The following is a 27,944-nucleotide window of genomic DNA, read 5'->3' as shown; positions in this document are numbered from 1 at the left end:
CAGTATAAATTATTTATTAATTTTACACACAATCTAACAGGCAATGAGGATGAATGCATTACAGCACAACTGGATCCCAAAATAGCAGTATAAAAAGAGGATTACAAATGTGTGGGCAGCCCGAAATATAAAGAACGGGATGGAAGATAAATGGTAGAAAGTAGGGACATCTTCTTTCAGATAGGGGGCAAGATGGGGAGGAGGTAAGTATAGGGAGATGGAAAAAAGGAATTGAAAGAAAACACGAAAAGAAAGCTTTTGCAAATGGGAAAGGGACCTAGAGTTGGAAGGAGCAGAGAGGGATGGGAGGGGTAGGGGATAAAGAAAGAACTGGGGCATGTAGTGTGCATATACCAACTCCCCACGATAAATATGGTCATTCTGTACTGTGAGCATGTTATAATAAAAAATGTATAATGGTAAGTTTTTAGGGAAAAGAAAAAATTGACATGCAAAAGATCATGCAAGATTTTTATCTTTTCTCTTTATTTGCCCTTTGGTTCCATGTTTGTTGGGCCACACTGTATACAAATTAAAAATTTACATGTAGACAGAAATACCTACCAGCCAAGAGGAGAAAACCTTGAACAGAGTCTCTTTGGTAACAAAATCTGAAATACTTAATTTATAGAACTAGTTTTAGTTACTATTTCAATATGAACTCACTTCCTGGTTCTCCCATAAAAACCTACAAAATAATTAAAATGCTCAGTACTACCAAATTTCATCAATATAATCTGAGTGCATTTGAAAGAGAAGAAAATCCTAAAATAAGCAACTACCGACTTGATAAAATAACAAGTCCATCAACTACAATGATATGTTTATAATGTATTGACTACACATCCATGTACCTCAATCAATCGGAAAGAAAAAAGCTACAAATTCCATTCAGTCCAGTCCGGAGCACCTCGGCCCTCCACCCCTATGCCCATGCCCTCTTTATCCCATGTGCTCAGAGCTGTGTGGAGGATCAACCCTAACCCTGCCCTGTGCTCTCACATCGCAGTTTCGCTACCAGGGCAGGAGTCCGAGGTCTTGGAAAGGTGAGAACCCTGTCTCTTAGGGCATCCTGGTACAAGGCTGGCTCACAGCAGGTTTTAGCATTTATGGAATAAAAATGCAACTGCTCTATTAGAAACTGACTTTATGTAAGTTTAGGAACAATCTTTCTATAAAGGGTAATAGTTATCTATGCCTACAGATGTTATGATAACAGAACGGAACTATCAGCATGAGAAAATTCCATTTACATATTTTAAAAATTTTCTATATAGATGGTTAAATAAGTATAATATAAATTTCCCCTGAAATCTTTTTAAAAGGAGAAATATATATATAGTTTTTAAATCTGGAATGGTTAATCATGATAGTTCCTCAAGGTAAAAATTAAATAAGTTAGGAAGATCACAAATTTGAGGCCAGCCAGGAAAATTTAGTGATACCCTGTCTAAAATTTTTTTAAAAGGTGCAATGCTGTTAGGTTCAATCCCCAGTTCAAAAAAGAAAAATAAAAAAGTAAAAGTTAGACAACTTTAAGGAAACTTTCTTCTTCAAATTACAGAATTTTTTTCAAGAAAAAATAAGGGGGAAAGTTTAGTAAGATCTTTCTGGTCCAGCCATCTCGTATCACAGCTTTAACAACCCAACAAATGGACAGGAAGGATTTCAAGATAAAAGCAGGTTCATGACCTAAAACCAAAACTTATCTATGCCCTGTTCTAGATTTTCTTCTGATCTGACCTAAGAACTTAGCAGGCAATTAATCTGGATGTCTGTGTCCTCATTTACTAAGGGGAATATCCTCAAGGGGTACTGTAAATGTCACAATTTAAAAATCGCAGTGGTACAAGAAAGAAATTTAAAGCTATTAAACCTATTAACGTGTAATTTATTATTAATGCAGGTTTCATTTAATGAAAATAGGTTCCAAAGAGTTTCAAGTCTACTCAAAGGGCTACAGTGTAAAAATAATGAGGAAGCCAAAAAAAAAGTTTTAAATTCATTTTAAGTTCTTTATTTTAAAATATCAGGACAGGATCAGCATGATTTTTGGTTGCTGCGATAGTTTTAATGTGCTCCCCAAAATTTGTTTGTCAAAAACTTAAGCCCTAAGGCAATAAGGTTAAAAGGTGAGACCTTAAAGAGTTAATTAGGTCGCAACTGCTTTATCCTCATGCACAGATTAACGGCATAATCTGGAGAATGGGTTAGCTATTGTCAGAGTGGGCTCTTGAGCAAAGATGAGTTTGGCCTCTCTTCTACTGGCCCTCTGTCCCCTCTCTCCTCTCCTTTCTCCCCTTCCCCCTCCACATTCTGCCATAGGGTACTACAACAAAAAAAGCCCTGCTTAATTTCAAATTTTCAGCCCCCAGATCCATGAGTGAAATAAATTTCTGTCCCTTATACACTACCCGGTCTGAGATATTTTCTTATAGCAACTCAAATCTACCACAGGTGCTGTACCAGATACTTCATATGGGTGATTTAGCTTAAGATACTTTACCTCTCATAGCCTCTATTGCTTCCTTTTTTGATTTTTTAAAATTTTTTTGGTACCGAGAATCAAATTCAGAACCTTGTGCTTGTGAGGCAGGTGCTGTGCCACTGAGTTATATCCCCAGCGATATTTTTTTCTAAAGATAGGATCAATATACTACTTAATTCATAGAGTGTATTAGATATTGAATAAGATAACCTTTTACACAGAGTAAGCTGTTTAAAAACAAGCAATGCAATGTAGTATGCAGTCATTAAAAAGAACAGAACTCTTCTTTGAGAGAAGGATAAAGCTAGAAAATATGTTAAGTGACACAGCCTGAAAGAGAAAGAAAAGTATTATACTGTATAATCTTACTCACACATGATCTCACAGAAATTAAGAATAGAAGAGCTGTTACCAGAAGCTCAGAAGGATAGTGAAAAGGGAGCTATGGGAAAAGGTTGATAAATAAATACTAAGTTGCAGATTAAAGTAAATTCTCAGACACAACAACAATATATTATATATCTCAAAAGGCTAAAAGAAAGAACTATGAATATCTTCTTCATACAGAAGTACATGGAATTATGCTTTTCCTATTTGCAGCTGTATTTCTGGGTAGAGGATAAGAATATGTACATAATGGTCACCATTAATATGTTTACTGAATAATTCTTTTTTTTCAAAAGAAAGAAAACCAGCATTCCAGCAGTTTCTATTTTAAAGAGAAAAAAGCAATAAAATCAATGATAGAGAGTTTCAAGATATTAGAGATTAATCATGGTTAATATATTCCACTTTATTATCTTCAAAGTAATTGCTCAGGTTACAAGATATAGGCATAAAAGATTAATCAAACTATAAGCACAAACCGTTTTCTTGATGAATAGAAATTAGTAGTATATTTATCTAAGCTATCTTGTGTGTGGATATATATATACATATATATGTATGCATATATGTGTGTATATATTATATATTTTTTTTTCTTTTTCATTCCTTCTTTTCTCCTTTCCCCCATCTGAGTTATTCTTTCCTTCTGAGCAGCTTCTTCACCTTTCACAATACCTACAGTATATTTGGGATCTTACTTACTCTTTCAGCTTCTAACACTATGGAGACAATAGGATGTTTACACACACAAATCTGATTTATTTCACTTACAAGTATGGCATCCAGTTGCATCCATTTACCTATTCAACCCTTAAGTTTATCTTTCTTTATAGGTGAGTAGTCTTCCATTCAATAAAAATACCACATCTTATTAATCCCTTCCTCAGTTGGTGGGCATTTGGCTTGCTTCCCAAATCCAACCACTATAAATTGTGCTGCTATAAACATAGGTGCACATATACAGCTGTGGTATGATGTTTTTAATTCTTCTGGGAAAATACCCAGAAGGGGAATGAGACCTCTAATCCTAGCTTTTTGAGGAATCTCCACACTGATTTCCACAGTGGTTCTACCAGTTTACACTCCCACCAACAGTGGAGAAGTGTTTCTCTTTCCCCATAGCCCCACCAGCATTTGTTATTGCTTGATTTCTTGATGACAGCCATTCTTTCTGGGATGAGATGGAATCTCAAGTGCTGTTTTAATTTTCTTCTCTCGAATGACCAATGATGTTGAACACTGTTCCATATATCTATTTCCTGTTTGTATTTCTTCATCTGAAAACTGCATGTTCATCTCAAACGCCCACTATTGGACTGGGTTGTTAAATTTGGGGATCCTCATTTTTTTTTCAGTTCTTTGTATGTTGTAGATAGAAGTCCTTTGTCTGAGGGACAGTTTGCTAAAATTTTTCCCACTCTGTGAGTTTTCCTTTCACTCTGTTGATGATTTCCTTTCATGTGTAAAAAATTTTTAATAAGTAATATCCCAGATGTTGATTCTTTGAAGTACTTCCCTTGTAGGTTGGGTTTTGTTCATGAACTCTCCGCCTACACCTATGTCTTCATGATTTCTATGTATTTTCTCTTCCATTAGATTTAGAGTATCCATTTTAATATTCACATCTTTGATGCAGTGTGACTTTAGCTTACTACATGGCAATAGACACGGGTATAGTATGACTCACCAGCATGTGAAGAGCCAGTGTACCAGCACCATTTATTAAAGAGGCTATCTTTCTTCCAGTGAACATGTTTGGCCCTTTTGTCAAATATGAGGTGGTTGAGTGTGCTTTTAGTTGTGTTCACATCTTCTAATCTGTAACACTGGTCCTCAGGTGTTTTGTTGGCGGTGCTGTTGTTTTATTTTTTTTTTGGTTTTTTGCCAATACCATGCTGATTTTATCACAGTAGCTTTGCAATATGATTTCAAGTCGGGGGTTGTGATGCCTCCTGCCTTGCCTTTGTTTCTCAAGATTGCCTTTGCTATTTTAATTGTTTGTTTTTTTTTTTTTATTTTAAAGAGAATACCAAAAAAAGTTTCTTCTGTTTTTAAAAGAATTTTAGGAATGTTTTCTCCAGATCTGTGAGGTATGGTAATGGCATTTTGATCGGGATTGCAGTAAATCTGTGCCAACAGTTTTGGGAGTATGGTTATTTTCACAATGTTGGTTTTTCCTATCCATGAGCAAGGGATAGCTTTCCATTTTCTGATATCCTCTTTGATCTAATTTTTCAGAGTACTATAATTTTCAGTGTACAGATCTTATACTGCCTTTGTTAGATTGATTCCTAAGTATTTCATTTTTTTTTCAATGCTATTATAAAGGGTGTTGTTTCCCTAATTTCTCTCTCAGTGAATTTGTTGATTTTGTACAGGAATGTTATAGATTTTTGAGTGTTGACTTGTAACGAGCTATGCTACTAAATTTGCTCATTAAATCTAAAAATCTTTTGGTGGAGTTTTTGGGGTCTTCTATGTAGAATATAATGTCATCTGCAAATAATGATAATTTAACTCCTTTCCTTCCTATCCTTATTCCTTTTATTTCTCTCTTGTCTAATTGCTCTGCCTAATGTTTCCAGAAATATACTGAACAGAAGTGGTGATAGTGGACATGCTTGTCTAATTCCTGATTTCAGAATGAAGGCTTTCAGTTTTTGTCCATTTAGTATGATGTTGGCTATTGGTTTGTCAAAGATGGCTTTTATCAGATTGAGGTAAAGACCATCAATTCCAATTTTCTGTTGGGTTTTTATCATGAATGAGTGTTGGACTTTGTCAAAAGCTTGTTCTGCATCTATTGAGATGATCATGTGATTGTCTTTGGCTTTGTTGATATGGTATATTACATTTATTGATTTTCGTACGTTGAATCACCCACTGCCTTCCTGGGATGAATCGCACCTGGTAATGCTGTATAATCTTTCTCATGATTTGTTGCATTCTGTTTCCTAGCACTTTATTGAGGATTTTTGCATCTATGTTCATTAGGGAGATTGGCCTATGGTTCTCTTTCTTGGCTGGGTCTTTCTCTGGTCTTGGTATCAGGGTAAGACTTGCCTCCAGGAATAAGTTAGGGAGAATTGCTTCCCTTTCAATTTCATCAAAGAGTTTGAGAAGTATCGGTATTAAATCTTTGCTAAATTTCTTGTAGAATTTAGCTGTGAATCCATCAGGACATGGGCTTTCCTTTGTTGGTAAGTTTTTAAGTATGTTTTCAATTTGATTAACTGATATCAAGTTATTTAGAATTTTTATATCTTCTTGATTCAGCTTTGGTAATTCATATATTTCTAAGAATCTGTCCATTTCCTCTGTGTTTTCCATCCTGTGCGAGCAAAGACTTTCGAAGTAGGTATTGATGATGTTCTGAATTTCCAGACACTGTAGTGATTTCACCCTTTTCATTTCTCATTGCATGAATGTGAGTTTTTTCTTTCCTTCTGAAAGGTTCCTTTTGATAAGGTTGGCTAGAAGTTTCTCAATTTTATTTATTCTTTCAAAGAACCAACACTTTGATTCATTAATTCTCTGTATTGTTTTCTTCATCTCATTTGCATTAATTTCTGCTCTGATCTTGATAATTTCCTCCCTTGTATGGGCTTTGGGCTTGACTTGCTTTTCTTCTTTGGGAAGCTTGAGGTGCAGCCTTAGGTTGTTTATTTGTTTTTTTTTTTTTTTTTTTTTTTTTTTGGTTTTTCTCCGGTACCAGGAACCGAACTCACGACCTTGCGCTTGCCAGGCAGGCGCTTTTGCCGCTGAGCTAAATCCCCAGCCCTAGGTTGTTTATTTGTGTTTGTTCTGCTTTCATGATATGAAACTCACCACTATAAATTTCCCTCTTAGGGCTCCTTTCATTGCATCCCACAGGATCCATTATATTGTATTTGCATTTTCATTTGATTTTAGGTATTATTTAATTTCTTCTTTAATTTCATCTGTGACCCTCTGGCTGTTTAGGAGGGTACTTATGTAGTTTTTGCAGTTCCTTTTGCCATTAATTTCCAATTTCATTGCACTATGGTCAGATAACATGCATGGGATGATTTCAGTTCTTTTGCATTTACTTAAGCATGTTTCTATGGGCTAGTATATAGTGTATTTTAGAGAATATTCTATGTGTAGCTGAGAAGAATATCTATTCTGATATTGTTGAGTGGAACACTCTCTAAACATCTACTAAGTCCATTTTTCACAGTTTTAATTCAGTTCTGTTATTTCTTTGCTGATTTTTTGTCTACCTGATCTACCACTTTGTGACAATGGGGTATTAAGGTCCCCCATTACAATTATTATTGCTTATTTGATTTTTCATGTCTTTCAATGTTTGTCTTACATAGTTGGGTGCTCCTGTATTTGGTGCATGTATATTTATGATCGTTAGATCTTCCTCTTGAAGTTTTCCCATTCAAGGACATAGTGACCTTCTTTAACTCTTTTGATCATTCTTGGTTTGAAGTTCACAATGTCTGAAAACAGAATAGTTACCCCTGCTTTTTTCTGGGTTCCCACTCCATGGAGTATTGCTTTCCATTCTTTGACTTTCAGTCTATGAGTTTCTTTTTGAGTTAAATGTATTTCTTGTACACATCATATTGTTGGATCTTGTTTCCTGATCCATTCTGCCAGTCTGTTTCTTTCGACTGGTGAATTGAGGCCATTTACATTGATGCTTATAACTGATATGCATTTGCTTGTCTTTGTCAAGTTATTTTCCTGCTATTGGTTCTCTATTTTTCCTCTCTGTTTAATTGTTTCCCCTGCTTGTTGGTTTTTCTCTGTTGTTGTTCCTGGAATTGTGGTCATTTTTGTCTCTACCTAGAACATATTTCAGTACCCTTTGTAGTGTTGGATTGGTGGTCATGAATTTCCTCAGTTCTTCTTTGTTATGGAAGTATCTCATTTCTCCATTAATTGTGAAAGATAGGTTTGCAGGGTATATCAATCTGGGTTGGATGTAATTTACTTTCAGGAATTGAAACACTTCACTCCAAGTTCTTCTTGACTTGAGGGTTTGTGTTGGTAAGTCTGCCATGATTCTGATGGGCTTTCCTTTATAGGTAATCTGTTTGTTTTCTCTGACATCTGTTAATATTCTGTTCTTGTGCTGAATTTCTGGAATCTTAATTATTAAAACTCTCAGTGTAGATCTGTTTTGGTTATGTCTAAGTGAAGTTCTATATGCCTCACTTACATGTAGGTCAGATTGTTTTCCCATGCTTGGGAAGTTTTCCACTATTACTTCTGCAAATAGTTTTTTATGTCATTTGTATTGGCTCCTGCTTTTTCACTGATACCAGTTATTTTTATATTATTTTTCTTTGTGTTGTCTTATAGCTGTTGAATTACTTCCTGATCTTTTGTTATTTTTAAGAAATCTTTCCTTTCACACTCATTAGCCGCAATCCAATCTTCAAGGTCTGAAAGTGTGTCTTCAGTTTCATTCAGGCAGTTTTATCAGCTTTCAATGGAATTTCTAATTTCCGGGATATCTGTTTGAATCCATTTCATGCATTCTACTTCTTTCCTGTGCTGATTATTCACAGTTTCTATCCTTTTCCTATCATCATCTATTATTTTAATCTATCTCTACTCTAGATTTGCTGAGAAATTCCTTTATGAATGTTGCCATTTCTTTTTTTACCTGGGAGATTATTTTTTATCTGATTTCCTTGATAGCCTCATGGATTTGTTTCTTTACTTTGGTTGCTACCACCTCAGAAATTTCAGGTTTTTGTCTTTCATTTTCTTCTATCACATTGTCTCCTGGACTTGATCCTTGTAAGTTTTTGTAGTAGGTACCTATATCACCAGTATCAAGTCCTTTCTAGGAGAAGTCTGTTCCTCAGTAATGTCTTCTGTGTGTAGGAGGTTCTTGACTTTTTGTCCAAGATCTTACCTTCCCAATTAGTTAAGAGTGAGATGCTGGTATCTGTTTGGCTGTCCCCAGTTCCTTGGTGCTGGGCTGTGGTGAGGTTATTACCCCGGGGCTTCCCAGTATTGTTACAGAAGGTGAAACAACTGATTACAAAAGATATGACATCCTAGCTAATGTAGTATAATTAGCAATAACAATAGTATCAAGCACACTTTAGAAACTGACAAACTATGATAGCTATTAATTTTTTTGTCTTAAGCCATAGGAGCAAAATCTACATTCATAGAACCAATTGTAAATTAGGAATTTATATTCAAAGCATTTCCCCTTGGTACAGTGGTTTTACCCTGTGGAAGGGAGAATTAAGAAGAACAGTGGATAAAAGAAAGCTAAGTGAAAAGAAAGTAGAAGCAAGGATAGGGGACGGAGGATGATCATGCAAACTTTAGGAAACTAGAGGAAAGGACAGAAGATAAAGAATGAGGGAGTAAACAAGGGATTATCTGAATTTGGTCTCTGCGTTTGGGCGATCGGTTTAGTTTTCTATTGCTGGAATTCTCCCCAGCCATTTAGAAAAGAGAAAGAAAAAAAGTAAAGAAAAGAAAAAAAAGAAAGAAAAGCAAAACAAAAAAGAAAGAGAGACAGAAAATGGGGGGCTCTGCCCATGTGATTCTATTCCATGTGTCTTTGTCCCTAAGTGCAATGCTGGTTCACCTAACTTATCACCTGTTGCCTTGTATTGTTACTGTTGCTTTGGACTTTTCACACCACTAGTCTGCCTATCCAACCTGTGTGCCCTAGTTGGGACCCTACTGTGTCACTGGCATTCCCTCTGCTCTCTGGGCCTTCCAGAGCAGTTCACCTCAGTAGTGCTGCCTCAGTTCACCTCAGGCAGCAGGGAGGGGACTGGCTGTTCTCTGGGCCTTCTGGTGCAGTTCACCTGTGTTCCCAGTGGAGGTGGCAATGTGAGGGGATCTCCAGCATTGTTAAGAACAGTTTGTAGCGGGAAGGTCACTAAGGAAAAATAATGATCTACATTTGCACGAACCTTGGACTTCTCATTAGAATTGAGACTCAATGAAGCGAGCCAATGGGCCTATTTTTACAAATACAAATCACATTCATTTTGCCTTGCTTATATCTGACCCAAATATACTGTGAATATATAATTATATGGCATTGATAATCAGTTATAGCTGTCATTTAATGAAAATAAAACCAAGCTAATATACTTTTTTAAAAAAATTAGCTGATGTTATTATGAATAGTATCATCACTGCCACTGGGAACTGCCGTAGTCATCAACGTGATCACTATGATCACCATCTTGCTTTTTTGGAAATAGCATAATAGCATAGAAGGAAACTGAGCTTTGGATTGTACAGTGTCCATTTCAAACCTCACCTATGATTTATTGGTTGTACTACCACTGCCACTGTAAAATGGGGGAATCAGATTCTTAGAAGAGTGTTGAGGGTTAAATGCAGATATAAAGGACTTCACACAATACAGGGCCCCTCCAATAAAAGCTGCCTTTTTACCATTCTTTATTTTTAAAATGAATTATATAAATCTGCCAGTTAACTCTGTAGAAGTAGGTAAGGGTTGGACTGAGTACAGCAGGAACATAAAAGCCAAGCCCTGCACTCTAATACAGAGGCCGGAATAAATGTAAGAATCTTCAGCTTACCAAGTGTTAATTAGGATACATAATGATGTAGGTGCAAGTGGTCTGGTACATGTATTAGAATTTAGCTGTTCTCTAGCCTTGTCCAGGTACACAGATGTTTACCAAATTCCAAATATGCATTTATGAATGAACCTCTAAATACAACTTTGAAATTTCAACACCAATAACATATGGAAAGTAGCTTCAGCATTCATAAATGAGATGGAGTTTACAAGTAAATGCTTTTCCTTTTTGCTAATGAAAACAAAAGGCAGTTAGACAAGATAAAGCTCTTATTTTCTGATTAACAGTGCTATGTTATTCGATCATTTAAGAGTTGCTTTGACAATTGATATTTAAGTGATTTTTTTAAAGTTTGAGCATTATTTCTATTAATTATAAGTCAAAAATAATTGAAAATAGAAGAGAATATATTAAAACATTATACAATTCTTTAGTACATATTCTGTATTTCATATTAAATATGTATTTTAACATATAAAATCAGTAAGACTCCAATCTGAAAAAGGTTCCTGTCTTAGAAAGAGTTCAAGAAAATTAGGGGCCAGGGATATAGTTCAGGGTACAAATGCCTGCCTGGCAATTGCAAGGTCCTGAGTTCAATTCCCGGTGCCAAAAATAAAGTTAAAGAAATTCATTCAAACTTATCCATTCTGGCATCCTATTGCCCAAATTATATTGGGTGTACAGAGTATCTTTTCTCTACCAGGCACAAAACATAAATATAATTTACTTGTAGTTTAACTTGACTTACACTTGAATACTGTAGTATACAAGTATTTTTTACAAAGCAATTGCACTGGCAATTGTACAAATTTTTGTCTTTTATATTGCTTTGTAAGCTGTCATTCTTAGTTTTTTTGAGTCACATGACAGTAAGCAGAATTAATGACAATGTCAACAAGTTCAGAAAAAAATACAGTAACTGACTCTAAATTTTAGTGATTTAGAATTTTTTTCAGGTTACTTTATCTTCTACGGCAAATAACAATTAACGTTACAGCAAAATATCTTGGTTAGTCTGCCTTCTTTCCCATGGGTATCAAAATAACACAAATAAATTTTCATACTTTCAGGGGCTGGGGATTTAGCTCAGCAGCACAGCGCCTGCCTGGCAAGCACAAGGTCATGAGTTCAATTCCTGATACCGGAAAAAACAACAACAACAAAAAAATTTTTCATACTTGCATTCTATAACTAATTTTTTAAAAGTTTAATTTATAAACTAAAGGATAAGCAGGGGCTGGGGATTTAGCTCAGTGGCACAGCACCTGCCTGGCAAGCACAAGGTCATGAGTTCGATTCCTGGTACTAGAAAAAAAAACCAAAAAAAAAAAAGAATAAGCAAAAGAAGTAAGCAATTTATAAGCAAAGAATGCCACAAATAATAGCAAGTAAATTAGATTTACAAAATCAAGAATAGTGTAAATGTCAACATCTTCTTTCATTGGTACATCTCTCCCTTTCCACATTATTCCACCTCCTGACATCATACAGAAGCAATAGCCAATGAATAAAAAAAGGACACAGCCTGTTTAATCATTCTCAGTATAAATTAAAACCTATCAATTTGGTAAAGTATATAGACGTACTCAATATTGACAAGAATACCTAAGACAATCACTCTTATCGCTCCAGTGAAAAGCAGTAAATACCAAGACACTAAAATGCCTAGATTTTTTGAATAGTAATAATACTTCCAGGCCTCAAATCAAAAAATTCATCAGAGATAACAAGACATAAGTACAATGATATTCATCAAATATTATGTATAATAGTGAAAAGTTAAAAATGACCAACAACATCTTCCCAATGTTACAGATGCTCCTGATAAAACTTCTAGGTATTAAATGAAAAACCTTTAAAGTTTATATACATGGTATATAATTTTTTATAAAAATTATTCATTTAGGTAATTTAGTTACCTAAAACAATTCAATTTCTAAAAACCAAAGTTAGGCTATCTTTAAAATAATAAACATAAAAATCCACTATAGCAAATTACCAGCAATAGCTGTTATCTATTACATTTACTAGGATTACATTTATAGATAATGTAAAAGACCAGCAACAGTTCCTAAATAAGATTCTTTTAAAATATATTTCTGTGCTTTGTTCACAAAGGAACTACTGTTTAAGTGTGGGAAGTCTGGACTCCTCAGGTTTTCCCACTAGATGATGTTGAGTATGACCACCATCAATGGAGAGATTGTAAGTATAATTTTTCTTTTGTAATTGATAAATAATTCTTAAGACCATATGAATATTCCATTCCCCAAAAACCTACTCAAGTGTGTTTTTTAATAAGTGTACACTTTAATTATAAATAAGACTATGATCATGGTAAAGCTTCAACTTTAAAGAGCCATGAAAACCCCTCCTCCATATCACAGATTCCCCAGATGCATGGTGTAACATACTTTTTCTATGCTCTGTTAACTGCTTCTTGTGTATCCTTCTGGAAACTTTCAAGATTAATACAAACATATATGCATTTCTTTTCCTCTGTCACAAATGCAGTCATAGTGTATCTACTGTCTTAAAAACTTTTTTCCTCACATATTGTATGCTGAACTTTTTTCCTGTTAGTATAGTCATTCTTTTTAATGGCTACAGAGTACTCTGCTTACTGTTATTTAATTCATTAGTCTTTTAAACATGTATCACTACTGTTTTCAGGTATAGTTTTATATGATTTCAAATACCACAACCATAAACATCCATCATATAATATTGCCTGATTTTTGTGAGTACATTTAAAAGAGAAATTGCTAAAAACATAATTTGGGTGCAAACCTGTATATAATTTCTTTTATTTGGTGGTGCATGCCTATAATCCCAGCACTTGGGATGCTGAGGCAGCAGGATCATTTGAGTTCGAGGCCAGCCTGGGCTACAAACTGAGCTCAAGGCCAGCCTGAACCGCAGAGTGAGACCCTGTCTCAAAAAGACAAAAAAAAACTGCATCAACTTCTGTTGCCATCAACAGCAACACTGGTTCCTCATCCTGTCCTCCTCATCAATACAGGACATTAGCAAATCCTTTAATCTTTACTAATTTCAGAGGTAAAAGAAAAACTGCAGCTCACTGGAGTTTTAATTTTTATTTTTATAAACCAGAAAGTCAATCACCTTTCTATAACTTTATTGGATATTTGAGTTTTTCCTATAAATTTATTTTTTATAGTCTGAATCTTATTTTCTGAGTTATTCCTAAGAAAAATTCTTAACATTTTAATCAATGTATATGACAAAATGTATATTTCATTATCATATTTATAAAATGTTATTTTAGTTGGTAATCTGCATCTCACAAAAAAAAGCTAGTTCCTTCCAGTAGGTAGTTAATTTTATTCCCTTTAACCCACCTTTACTTAATGGACCATTAGACTGAGAATGATGAATATGCCACAGAATTTCCTATATTAAAACACCTTTAATTCAGTTTTTTAGAAAATCAAATTTGCAAGTAAGAAGCAAATGAAAACTAAGAAAACAACATATTGAGCTGGGTAAGAGGGGATTATGCCTGTAACCCCAGCACTCTAAAAGGCTGACACAGGAGGGTCAATATACAGTTCAAGCACAGGCTGGGCAATTCAGCAACTTCATGAGACCCTGTCTCAAAATTTATAAAATCCCAAAAGGGGCTGTGATGTAGGTCAGCATGAAGGCCCAGGATGTTTAATCCCTAATATTACAAAAAAAAAAAAAAAAGGCATGCAGTATTGATCTTTGACTGACATTCTGGAACCATTAATTTTATCTGGCATTTCTCCTTTTAGTACTACACCAAGAAGACATTTCCAAGAACAGGGGAACCAAAAATCTAAATTAAATCTGTCTAGAAGAGAGCACCCTTCACCATTAATGAGCTGCTCTATTTCTACTTTAAAAATCAATTTTGCATAACCCTGACATACACAGCACAGGCTAGAGTGTGACTAAAAACTCACCTGATCAATGTAAAAAGCCGTTCCTGAACGGATCTCTCGTCGCTGTTTGAGATCAGTTTCAGTGGTGTCCCTAGACAGAGCAATATATTCAACCTCCCGTTTGGTCAGTTCCTGTAAAGCAGAGACAAATTATTTCAAAACTAAAATCAAAATACCAGCATATAACTTGCAGCAAATTACATGGCAATGCCACTGTCCTCGAGATCAGCACCTGAAATATAATTCCAGATTAAATCTTTTTGAATCTCAACTTTGAGAAAAACGCAGTAAGGTGAATATTAATCAAAAGGTACATATCTCCTGCTCTATTTGTACTCCACTCAATCCTACCACTGAAGCAAAACCAACAAAAATTAAATCTTACAAATCTTAATTTCTCCCACTGAATTATTTTTCAAATATTATAACTAATAATTTGGCAGTATTTCTACTTGGAGTTCATACAAACTATAATAATTTCTGTAAGTAATGTTTATTGTTTTTACTAAAGGCAGTGTAAATCAACTTATACCGCTGACTGTATTGACCAAATGTTTACAGTATGTTAGGTACCTTACCAGATGTAGACATAAAGCCAATGCCAACAGTCAGGTCAGGAGAAGAGAGATACATGTGTATGGCTGAAGGAGAAGGAAAAAGAGAAAGAGACCAGGTGGAGGAAAAGACGAGGGGGGAGAAAAATGAAGATGCAGAGGGGAAAACAATGTTACTTCATGCACACATGAAAATTATGTGATTTGAAGGAAAAACATCCAGAATCTATTTCTTTCAAAACAATTTATCCATTCTTAAAGTCACTTTGTCCTACATGTAACAGCTATGTGAAAAAAATTTTTTAACATTATCTTTGATTTTATGATGTTAACCGTGCTATTCTCCAATCAAATATGACATATAAGACTTTATTGAACAGGGAAAACCATTTATTGAAATATACAAGAAAAAAGTTGTGTAGGCTAACAGGAAAATTTCACACACAAGTTTTGTCCTGCATCTTACCTCTACTCTATCTTGATAAGAAATACTTTATTATTATCAGTGTTTTTCAATATACTTGTTCCCATGTTGCCATCAGTTTATTTATGTACAAAAAGGAGGAAATTTTTATTTTTTTCTGGTCTTTTTGAATCTCAACTTTGAGAAAAACGCAGTAAGGTGAATATTAATCAAAAGGTACATATCTCAAAGGTTTACTGCTGTCACTATGCAGTTCAGGCTGGCCTTGAGTTCACTCTGTAGCCCAGGCTGGTCTCAAACTCAAAATGATTCTCCTGCCTCAGCCTCCCAAGTGCTGGGATTACAGGCATGCACCACCATGCCCGGCTGAAAATTTTTTAAATAGAAAATACATACAGCATACTGATGAGAATGTGGTAGTATTGATGCTTTGCTAAATATAATGAATTGTTTGTGAGAGCCAATTCTGGAGAAGAGCACACATCACTAGCACCTTCACACCTGTGTCTTTGGTTGGCTGGCTGTGATCTCCCTCACTGAATACCCTGTCATTCACAATGGCTGACAAAGCCTCTTACTGTCACACTGCGCCACAGTAATGGCTTGTGCCGCCAGCACTGAGGACAGTGTTACCAGTCTTGATAGCGCCCTTGGACTCTAGTTTCAGGATCTTGGCTGCGGCTCATAAAAGAGGAACAAGCAAACTTGCATACAGAACCAGGAGGAGGTGGCAGTGATCTGTTGTTTTTTATTTGTTTTTGAATAATTTATAAAACTCTTTTTACATGAGTTACATGTCAAATAACAATAACTATTACAGGATTTCTTTTTAGTTTAATTTCTCTTTGCTGCAGTAGCTTGTTCCCAAATTTCTGTTGTTTCATTTTGTTTGGTGGTGGTGAGGGTTAAATGCAAGGAGCTACATTCCCAGCTCTTCTTCTTCCTCTTCCTTTTCTCCTTCTTCTCCTTCATCTTCTTTTTGATATTGAGGAAGCCTAGGCTTCACATTTATACACTTGTGTTTTGAACTATCAAGCCCTGTATAATCTCCTAGCCCCTCTCTTTCCACAATTTTAACAAGCTTCAAAGTCTTGCCAGAAACAAAGTCTCAGTAAGATAGTGGGGTCTTCAAAATAAACAGGACAGAAAGCACACAACTAAAACTTAAAGATGTTCTAGCCCTCAGGTTCTCAGTAGCTGAGTCCCCATTTGCAGACAAAATAGTTTTGTCTTTTGCGTTACAAGTGAAGATGCTACAATGGCGTGTTATAACTCACAGACTAGTTCTAGAGATAAATGAAAGATAAAAAGGTATGACTAGTAGGAACTAGGTTCTGATTTGTCTATTATATTTTTATCATTCCTGCCCTATAAGCTTTTTAAAGCACCAAAGTAAATTTGCCACTGACAGAGAGCATATAAAGTACATTTCTTTTTTTAAGTAGATTCTAATAGCATAGAAACCAATCCTTTAAAACCAAATAGCACAAGAAGTTTTAACAAGAGTTTTCTCCTCGTACTAAGAAATTTCTTCAGAACACCACTTCATCTGATGGTGTTCTTTCTTGAGTCACTTAATGGCTACTGATGCCTAAAAACAGTACAAAAGTCCTGTAAACTTTCTGATATAGGTTGTGTTGTGAGCATTTCAACTTACTTAACAACAGTTCTCAAAAAACTGCTAGCATTTTAAGAAATTAACGTATCAGGAAAAGGAAACAACATGAGATTTAAGGTTTACTGCCGTCATTTACTAGCTAGGTAAAGACTGAGTGAGTTATTTAACCTTACTTAATTTCTTTTCTCCTCTATTTAAAGAAAAAAAAGTCAGAGCATTCAATATTAAACAAATGCTTATAAACTACAAGCTCTCTAAAAGACTATTGGCCTCAGAGATAAGGAAATTATTTGCTTTTTTAAAATGTAGGCCTGAGGAAAGTTCACTCAGTCGTATCAAACTAAGTTTTGTTTTGTAATTTCAAGCTTGCTGATTCTAGCCACCACTCATTTCCTGAATATATTTCTTTTCCACTGGAAGTAAAGAACTTTCTAGTGATAATAAAACTCAGCAAAAGCTATGAAAGGCAAATGTACATCTTGCTTCCCAAAAAACTTTTGCCTAAACCCTTTATAAACAAATCACCTTTGATGTTAGCATTTATTTCAAGTAGTGAATAATTTTGATATTGTCATAAATTTTGAAACTTCATGTTATTACATAGCTTATCAAAGTCAAGACCCTCAGGAATTGACAAGAATTGATTGCTCACCAAGTACTGCATAGCAATGGAGCGTCGTAGAGGCCCAGGAGGTCCTATTAGAAAAATATCTTGCCCCAAAAGATCCTTCTGCATTATCCATCTCAGATGCTGAACCACAGATTGAGCCAGAGGTTCTGAAACTTTGAAGAAAAAAGAAAATGAAATGCAAACTGAACTGTTACTAATAATACAGATCTCAAAGCAATGCAGACTGTATGTCCTAAAATATATGTGTACATACACACACATTTCTGTTCCTAAAGACTATACTATACATATACAGAGAGGGAGAGAAAGAGAGAATGACTGTCTAACTCTGATTAACTGGTCCACTTTTATTGTTTCACAATAGAATTATAGTACTATTATCAATGCCAAGAAAAAAAGCATGGAGTTAGTTAAAGTCGGAGCCCTGGGATTTCTATATAATCCTGTGAATGCAAATGGGAGTGATCTCCACTTCATCACGATACTCACTTGTTTTGTGAACCACTGGCCTCAGAAAGAGCTGACGATTTTCGACAATCCCTTCCTTTAGTCTTACCACTCTACACTGTTACCAGTGATGCTGTAGCTCTTACCTATGCCTGCCAGAGGCATTTGGAAATGGGGATACTTTTGGTTGTTGCAAAGCTGTGGGGATCTGAGAGATAATCTGGTACACTATGATAAATACTGGTGTTAAATATGTCTAAGACATTCCTACCCTGCCCAGCAGGTCAGTGGTACCCTAGTTGAGAAAGCCTATGTAGACATGTTTTCTCCTCAAGGCCTCTGTTGCTTTCACACTACAAAGAAGTTATTTTTCATTAGCCATAATTAAGCCCAGAGAAAGCATTCCTCTCAGTTTCCCCTTCCTTCTGCAAGATGAAATTCTTAGGGAGGAAGGTCAGTAACAAAAGTTTCTTCCTTTCTAATCAGCCTGCTGAAGATATGAGGGTCTCTAAGGCTGTCACCATCACTACACCTCAATTCTGTGCAGCTGCTGAATCTCAGGGATGACCACGTTGTCTGTGGTATAGCTTCATGAAGACCACATCCTATCCCTAATTTTAACTTCCTTCAATAATGGTACTATCATTTTCATAATGTACTGCATTCCCATCCTGTAACAGGTGAAAATAAAAATGATTTTTTATACTTCATCACATTTACATCTCTATTACTGTGGAAGGCAGCAGACCAAGTGTCCAGGGACACACGCTAAAAACACACTGTCTGAATTCAACTCCCACCTCTGATATTTACTAGCTGTGTCACTTTAACTAAGTTATTTAAACTCTGTGCTGTTTCCTCATCTGTATGGTGGATATAATAATCATACTTATAGAGTTGCTGTGGAAATTAAACACCTAGAACAGGGTCCAGTAATTTTAAGTGCTGTGTATTTATTATATTCCAGTCATTCTCAGCCCCCTCCAAAGCTTTTCGACAGGCATCTACCTTCAAGTGCAAGATTTTCCCCATAAGTGCAGACCCCATACAGCTATATCAAATTGAGCAGACTTTCTCTTTTGATCATCAGTTTTATTTTTCTATCAGAATTCCAAAGTCGTTTTGTTATGTATAGTGTGTGATCGGAAGACCTACTTCCTCACAGAACTCCTATATTCTGTATTCATATTTAATTATAGTGTATTCTGTTTAAAAATCACCTCCATATTTAATTTGTAGGGAATTGCATTAAACTACTAAAAGAAAACATTACACAGTGCTACGTGATATCTATGCTGTATTTTACATTAAGGCTTGAAACCTGCGGTATTTTTAGGATGGCCTCAAGAAAATGTGAGTCATACTTAAAAGCATGCCAAAAATAGAAACAAGACTTAAGACTGTACATTACGAACATCTGAAAAACAAAGTACCAAACTGCCATGCATAACCTAATATAAACACGACTCAGTACATGAGAGAAATCCCAACTTTGTTTTCAAGCCTAAGATGCTACCTTCCAGGAGTTCAAAAGTGATGTCAAAATAATGCCAAAGAGCTTCATCCTATATCCTATGAATTCCTTTTCTATGTAAAAACAAAATATCTGTTTCATATTGGCCTAAATTCCAAGCCAGTGTCTGCTTTCAGAAGAATTAATTTACTGCTATTTGCAATCATATTCAGAGGATCTCAAATAACTTTATTAGAGTAACCCAAATTATAACTTTCTCTCTTTACAAATTCTAATTTGTCATATATGTAAAGATTAAAGTAAAATTTCAGAAAACTAAGCATAGTTCAAATTCCCTTATAGTAAATGCTTCAAAACTAGTGATGTTTTCTTAGTGACCCAAGAGGTAATATAATACAAAGCAAAGAAAGAACCGTTTCCATCCTGATCTTATCAATGTCCTTATTTTGACCCTTCTGGATCTAAATTTCCTTATTTTCAAAAAAGAGGTAATAATACTTGTCAAGTGAGGTTATGATGAGGATTGTCACGTGAGGTCCAGACCCTCAGACAATGAGAACAAGGTACTAGGTAGAAGGACCCACCCTTACTGACACAGTCCTCTCTTTGATGTGCACCCTGGACAGTAGGGATTTACATTACAGCCTAGGTGTATATGACTGGCCTCCTGGGTTTATACTCAAATTACCAGCTGGGCCTACAGACTATTATGAAGTAATAATGGAAAAAAGAACCTAGTATTTACTGTATCCTAAGAAATACAGCCTGTGCTGGGTACTTTTCTATGTCACTTAATTTTATTCAACATAATCACGCCACCAAACTGCTCAGAGAGACAGGATCCCAGGCCTAGCCCACTTCTCTGAATTTCGTCTTTCTACCACATTGCACTGCAAGATATCAACAGAAGCACAACTAACCTCTTTGTGGTAACTGTGTACTCTTCTACTAATTTGTTGCCTACATGCCCCACTCTGTAAGGGAATGCAGCACACATCACTTCGAGAACGAAGGGGTCATGTGACACAATACATTGTGTTTAGAACACAGTCCTCATTGCTTACAACATGGGCTGTCTTACGTTACTTCCCTGTTACTGGGAAAAATACCCAATACTCACAATTTAAAGGTGGAGAGGTTTGTTTTGGCTCACGGTTTCAAACCACACATGGTCAGCAGGCTCCAAGGCAGAAACATGGTGAAAGGGCAGGGCAGAGGAAAGCTGCTCATCCCATGACAGCCAGGGAGCAGAAGGGAAGGGAGGAGCCGGGCACAAAAGGTCACACCCCCACTGACCAGCTCCACCGAGGCCTCACCTTCCCACAGCACTGTCAGCCATGAACTCATCCATGGATGCGTCCACAAATGAGTACAGCATCTCACGATCCACTTACTGTCTAAAGCCCTACCTGTGAAGACCTGCAATGTCTGGGGGACATTTTAAATCTAAACCATAACACGGATGAACAACTAAGAATTGAAATCATCCACACAGCTATATTTGGGGGCTGGAGATTTAGCTCAGTGGCACAATGCCTGCCTGGCAAGCACAAGGTCATGAGTTCGATTCCCGGTACGGGAAAACAAACAAACAAAAAAAAAAAACCACACAGCTACATTTATTGAGGATCTACTATGTGCACAGCACCATGAACACTATGAGGAGTACAATAGAGTTCATGAACACAGAGAACAATCCATACATGAAACTTCAGTTTACATAAAGCCACTCACCCATGAAGCAGGCTGATGACCATTCATCCAATATAGCTGTAGCCAACACTAAATGAAAACTGGAACACTGGCCACCACAGTACTCACCACAGAGAAAGCATTCAGTTCTCTTCAATTTGGAAAAGCTTACCAATATAAATTAAATAATATGTCACATCCATATGCAACAAGTGCCACACTGTACATATTTTGTGTAAGAATCTGCATATTTGCTTGTGTTTGCATAAAGAAATGCAGAAAAGATATCCCTGAAACAAATAATATGAGAAATAATATAGATGACAACAGGATGAAAGTATGATTTCTCAGTATGTATCTTCTATATTATTTTTATTTGTAAAGCACATATATTAATTCTACCCAGGAAAGCTACTTTGCTTAAATCAAGTTTTAGAAAATGCCACCATGGTGGTACATGGCTGTAACCCCAGCACTCAAGAGGCTGAGGAAGAAGGATTGCTGTGAGTTCAAGGCCAGCCTGGGCTACACAGTGAGTTCAAAGCCACATGGAACTAGACAGTGTGACCCTGTCTCAAAAAAACAAGTAACAGGGGGCTGGGGATTTAGCTCAGCGGCAAAGCGCCTGCTTGGCAAGCGCAAGGTCGTGAGTTCTGTTCCTGGTACCGGAGAAAAACCAAAAAAAAAAAAAACAAATAACAATCAACAAAAAGAAAATGCTTTATATGAACAAATTTCCATAATGTGTTGCTTTTTAAAAATCACCACAAAATAGGATATAATGTTTTCTTGTATGGTAAATAAATATACAGAAGAGTCATTTTAAAAAAAATAGATATATTTATAAGGATTCAAGTCATAAAAAGTATGTTCTCTGACCACAATTATTGGAAGTTAATAAAGAGAAATGTCTTTAGAAAATCTCCAAACATTTAGAGACTAAATAATAAACTTCTAAATAACACACAGGATAACTGCCAAGAAACATCAGTAAGACAGTCAACCAGAGGTTCGTAGTGCTATTCCCCTCAACAAAAAAAGTCCCAAACCACAAATAAACAACTACGTTTCAACCAAAATAACTAAAGAAAAGCAGCTGAGGGTACTCCCAAGAGTCCACTTGCTGTACTAACCCCACAGAAAAAATTAACCAATGCCTACCGCAACCCACCTCTGGCTCAAGCTGTTATTGCACTGTACCAATATGGAACCAGAGCCCCTGCTTTACTACCTTTTGCTTTAAGAACAAGTAGTCACTGCATTCCTCCACACTCGGATGGCTTTGCTGGAGCTACAATTCCACCCAGGAGCCTACCATTCATAAACTTACATACCGCTGGACCCTAACTTTGCAGGATAAGCTACCTTGGTGCCATACCATGCTCCATCCCAATCACTGGGTCCATACTGCCCCTCAGAACCCAACTTGAAATGGCACCCCACCCCAGGGAACCAAAGCCTTAACGACCAAAGCAGTCTCACCCACTTAGCACCAGGCCAACAAGGGGCCTTGCTCCCTGAGCCTTCTGGAACATCAGAGCAGTTGAGCCCCCTAGGGCAATAGCTGACGCAGATTCCCAGCACCTGGGGAACCAGTGCTTCCTCTGACCTATGCAGTCCTGTTTTCTAAGGGTGAGCTGATGCAGCAGTACCTTACACTGCAGGAATCAGAACCTGGGGTGAGCTGTGACACCCCACTCTCCAGGTTGAATATCCACAGCATCCTACCTTTCTGGAACTGGAATAAACCCTTGCTCGTGGGATACAGTCCCACTGCATTACTCCTCATCTACCAGGGCTCAGGTTACAGCCATGCTTGCCATTCCTGGGTCCTTGCTACTGCTGTACCTGGGCATACCACACCAAGTCTACTGCTAGTCCCACTACTTCAAGGCCTATGGTCATCTCTCCTTGTACCTTATCTGCAAAGACCTACACAAGATGCCAACGTGTTCTACTGGTTCTAGGTCCCTAATTAAATGTATACCCTCCTGAGTACCCCATCTTCCTCAGAGACATGACAGTGCTGTGCCCTTTCCCACGTCATCAAAGCCACAGCTACATCATGCCTCCTAGATCTGAGTTGCTGGGGTGTGACTCAGAAAAGCAGACCACTACTTTGTGGGAGAAAGGTATCTACTCATGCCTTTGAGAATAGACCAATGCTTTGAGTTCCAGTGCTACAGCAGTTCACAAGACCCTGAGCCCAGGACCCTGGCTCCACAACACTAATGCCGTGGGTCCCAGTGCCACAGCTACTGCCTGGGACCATGACAGATCTGACACCAAGAGAGAGTCTCTTACCTAAGATTTTCCACTGTGGAAAAGACAAAGACAAGAGAATCTCAAAAGCCCTTGCCAATGACACCTCTAATTCCCTATGCTACCACTGTTACTGCCACAGTCTCTAGTAGCCTAGACCACTGAGGTACCATAGTCATCACTGATATGATCACAACTGGAGAAGCTGCATGGAGATTACATCATTGCACCCACCCAGAACCACTAAACCCTACCCTAACCAACAACTTCATGCCCATCTACAGGTGAAAGAGAAATAGTTCCCTCAAACAAGCAAAGCCTAAGGGAATTTGTTACTAGTAGTCCTGTATTACATGAAATGCTTAAAGTTGTGCATCAAAAAGAAACAAAATATGTACATAAGTACAAAAAATCACTAGTAGATGTAAATCAAGAATCAAATCCAGAATATTACAATGTCATAATGTAAAGTATAAACATACATATTTCCAGTATGAAAGTGAAAAATGAAAAATAAATAAAGCTTAAATAAGTTTCTAAGGTATACACAATATAAAAAGATATAAATTATACAATAAAACATCCTTTGGAGGAGACTAGAAGTTTGACTGCTCTAACAAATACACCAAAAACAATGCAGGAATACAAATATGAAAGAGCAAGGAAGCATGATATCACCAAAGGAATATAATAACTGTGCACTAACCGACCCCAAAGAAATGGGTATTTACAAACTGCCCAAAAATAAATGTTAAGGAAACTCAGTGAGATACAAGAAAATACAGACAATGAAACTGGGCAAAACAAGTCACGATCTGAGTAAGAAATTCAACAGAGAGATGGACATCACAAAAAAGAACCAAGCAGAAATGTTACAGCTGATTTTTCTATGAAATGGAATATACATACAAAACTTCAATGAAAGACTAGAGAAAGCAGGAAATCTGTGAACTTGGAGACAGGACTTTGAAATTACTTTGAATAAATAAGAGGAGGGCAAAACGAAAATAAAAGTGAAGAAAATACAGTTCTTAGAGAACAACATTAAGCAAACACTGTATAGGAGTTTCAAAGGGGACAGAAAGGGACAGAAAACTTATTTAATAAAATAATTGCTGAAAATGTCTCATCTTTTTTTTAATTTATTTTAAAAATAAAAGAAGGAAAACATTAACAAGTAGACATCCATTTACAAAATAGCATAAGAGCAATACAAACAATGCAGAGTTACAGACAAAGTGGTAGGAAATTAACAATGGTTGGTATATTACGTATCGATATCTTCAAAGTGGTTTCTCAGGAAAACAAATAGAGACACACAAGATTGATCAAATAAAAAATCATTAACTGTTCCTTTCAGTAAAGCAATAGAAGTCAGTAGTACAACTATGTTAGCTATCCTGTACATACATAAGCAACATATTGTCTCACTAGTGTAAGAATCTGAAAGAGTGAATAAAAACTAGGAGATATGATGGACATTGTGAGACAAAAAGAAAATGCTCAAAAGCAAAGAGCAACTGGGGTGAGGGAACAGAGAAAAGAAAGAAGGGGAAATCAAGTCTTGAAAGTAGATGTTCAAATCCACGAAGCTCCAAGATGCACTGATACGTTCAACTGAAGAGTTTCTCTTTGAGACATATTAGACTTAGTTATCAAAGATAGAATTTTAGCATCAAATCACTTAGAAAAGTATATCCACTGGACTACTACTGAATTTCTAAGCATAAACCTCAAAGAGAGGGATGATAAGTGGTGAAAGAAAAACACTGCCAGACATAAATACTATACCCAGTAAAGATGCCCTTCATAAATAAAAGAGAAATAGTTCCCTCAAACAAGCAAAGCCTAAGGGAATTTGTTACTAGCAGACCTGTATTACGTTAAATGTTTAAAGTTGTTCATCAAAAAGAAAAAAAAGTACATAAGTACAAAAAAATCACTAGTAGATGTAAATCGAGAATCAAATCCAGAATATTACAATATCATAATGTAAAGTGTAAACATACATATTTCCAGTATGAAAGTGAAAAATGAAAAATAAATAAAGCCTAAATAAGTTTCTAAGGTATACACAATATAAAAAGATATAAATTGTACAATAAAACATATTTTGGAGGAGACTAGAAGTCCAGGCTTTTTGACTATGACAGAAAGACATAGGCTGAAAGTGAGGAGATGGAAAACATATTCTACGCAGTGGTAACCTAGTAGAACATGGGTGGCTATACTTATACCTGATCAAACAGACTTTAAATAAACAGGCATCACAAGGGACACAAAAGGTTATTACTTAAAAATAAGGGGGTTGGGGCTGGGGATTTAGCTCAGCGGCACAGCATCTGCCTGGCAAGCACAAGGTTGTGAGTTCAATCCCTGGTACCGGGCGGGGTGGGGCGGAAATAAGGGGGTCAATTCACCAAAAGGACATGCATTCTTAAATATATATCCATGTAACACTGGAGCATCTAAATGCATAAAGAATTAATTAACATGAATGGAGAAACAGATGGTAATACAATAAGGGATTCCTATATAATATTTTCAACAATGGATATATCAACCTGACATAAAATTAATACAGAATACTGGACTTCAAGCACACATTACCAAAATGGACTTGACAAACATGTACAGAATGCCAAAAAGCAGCAGAATACCGATTTTCTTCTCTAGCATGCAGGAAGCATCCTACAAAACAGGCCGTATGTGAGGCCAAAAATAAGTCTCAAGAAATTTTAAAAATCTGAAACCATACCTAGTGTCAGTTTACTCTGGAATGGTATGAAATTAGAAATAAATACTAAGAGGAATTTTGGAAAATTCAGAAAGATGTAGATATTAAAAATGTGCTGGAAAAACAAACAGGTCAATCAAAGGAAAAAAATCAAAGAAAAAATTTTACTTTATTATTTGTTTTGTTTTGTTTTTGGGTACCGGGAATTGAACTCAGGACCTCACATTTGCCAGGAAAACACTGTGCTGCTGAGCTATATCCCTGGCCACCAAGAATATTTTAAAGTATCTTGAGACAACCAGCAATAGAAACACAGTGCACTAAAACCTATGGGAATTTCATAGCGATGTTCTTAAAAGAACATTTATAACAACGAATGCATTTAGGTTCTTTTTGTTTTTTTTTATTTTAAAAGGAAAAGGAGGAAAACATTAACAGACAGACAACCTTTTACAAAACAGCAAAAGAACAGTACAGACAATACAGTTACAAACAAAGTGGTAGGAAATTAACAATGATTGCTGTATTACATATTGATATCTTCAAAGTGGTTTCTCATGAAAACAGAGACATGCAATATTGATCAATCAAGGACTCACTGACAGTTTCTTTCAGCAAAGAAATAGAAGACAGTAGAACAACTATGTTAAATGTCCTGTATATGAATACATACAAAATTTCTCCATCTTTCCCTTTTCTTTTCCCACATCCCACTTGTCCTTTACCCTGAGTGTTTTTCCTATCATTTTACAATCTCTATCATACCTCCTAGTTTAAATTAACTCTTTCAGGTTTTACACTAGTGAAACAATGTGGTCCTTGCACATGTATGTCTGATTTATTTCACTTATGAGTATGGTCTCCAGTTGTGACCATTTACCTATAAAAGCCTCGAGTTTATCTTTCTTTATAGCTAAGTAATATTCCATTCTATAAAAGTACCACAATTTTCTTATCCAATCCTCAGTGGATGGACATTTGGGTTGCTTCCACAATTTAGCAATTGCAAATTGTGCTGCTATGAACACAGATGCACATATATTGCTGTGATATGATGTTTTTAGATCTTCTGGGAAAATATCCAGCAGGGGCATAGCTGGGTTGAATGGGACCTCTAGACCTAGTTTTCGGAGGAATCTCCAAATCCATATCCAGAAACTGGATATGAAATCCAAACTGATTTCCACAGTGGTTTCACCAGTCTGCATGCCCACAAGCAGTGTTATTGGTTGATTTCTTAATGCTAGCCATTCTTACTAGGGGGGTAAGGTGGAATCTCAGTATTGTTTTAATTTGCATTTATCGAATGACTAATGATGTTGAACATTTTCTCATATATTTACTTGCCATTTTTATCTCCTTATCTGAGAAGTGTGCATCCATCTCAGCTGCCCATTTTTGGATTGGGTCTTTGAATTTGGGGGGCCTGATTATTGTTTAATTCTTTGTATGTTCTAGTTAGAAGTCCGTTGTCTGAGGGACAGTCAGCTAAACTTTTTTCCAAGCTTGTCGGTTTTCTTTTCACTCTGCTGGTGATTTCTTCAGATGGGCAGAAACTTTTCAGTAGGATGAGATCCCAGTTGTTGATGCTTTCAAGTGTTTCACGTACAATTTGGTTTTTGTTCATGAACTCTCTGCCTACTCCTATGTCTTCAAGGTTTTTACCCACTTTCTCTTCTACTACATTTAGTGTTTCTGGTTTAATATTGAGATCTGTGAACCAT

The 27,944-nt window shown here is 36.2% G+C and overlaps 1 protein-coding gene across 1 annotated transcript in view; it reads right to left on the bottom strand.

Annotated features, from left to right (window-relative positions):
* Positions 1-27,944, bottom strand: part of Vwa8 (von Willebrand factor A domain containing 8) — a gene marked incomplete at its 5' end in the record, with an annotated part of 371,699 nt that overhangs the window by 309,023 nt on the left and 34,732 nt on the right. The window contains 2 exon segments of the mRNA XM_013506956.1: positions 14,403-14,513; positions 17,630-17,760. Coding sequence (XP_013362410.1) covers positions 14,403-14,513; positions 17,630-17,760 — 242 coding nt within the window.

This window comes from Chinchilla lanigera, unplaced genomic scaffold (assembly GCF_000276665.1).
Source record: "Chinchilla lanigera isolate Chin_1 unplaced genomic scaffold, ChiLan1.0 scaffold00117, whole genome shotgun sequence".
Taxonomy (NCBI): domain Eukaryota; kingdom Metazoa; phylum Chordata; class Mammalia; order Rodentia; family Chinchillidae; genus Chinchilla; species Chinchilla lanigera.
Note: the sequence above shows the minus strand (reverse complement) of the source record. Positions and strands in the feature narration are given on the sequence as shown.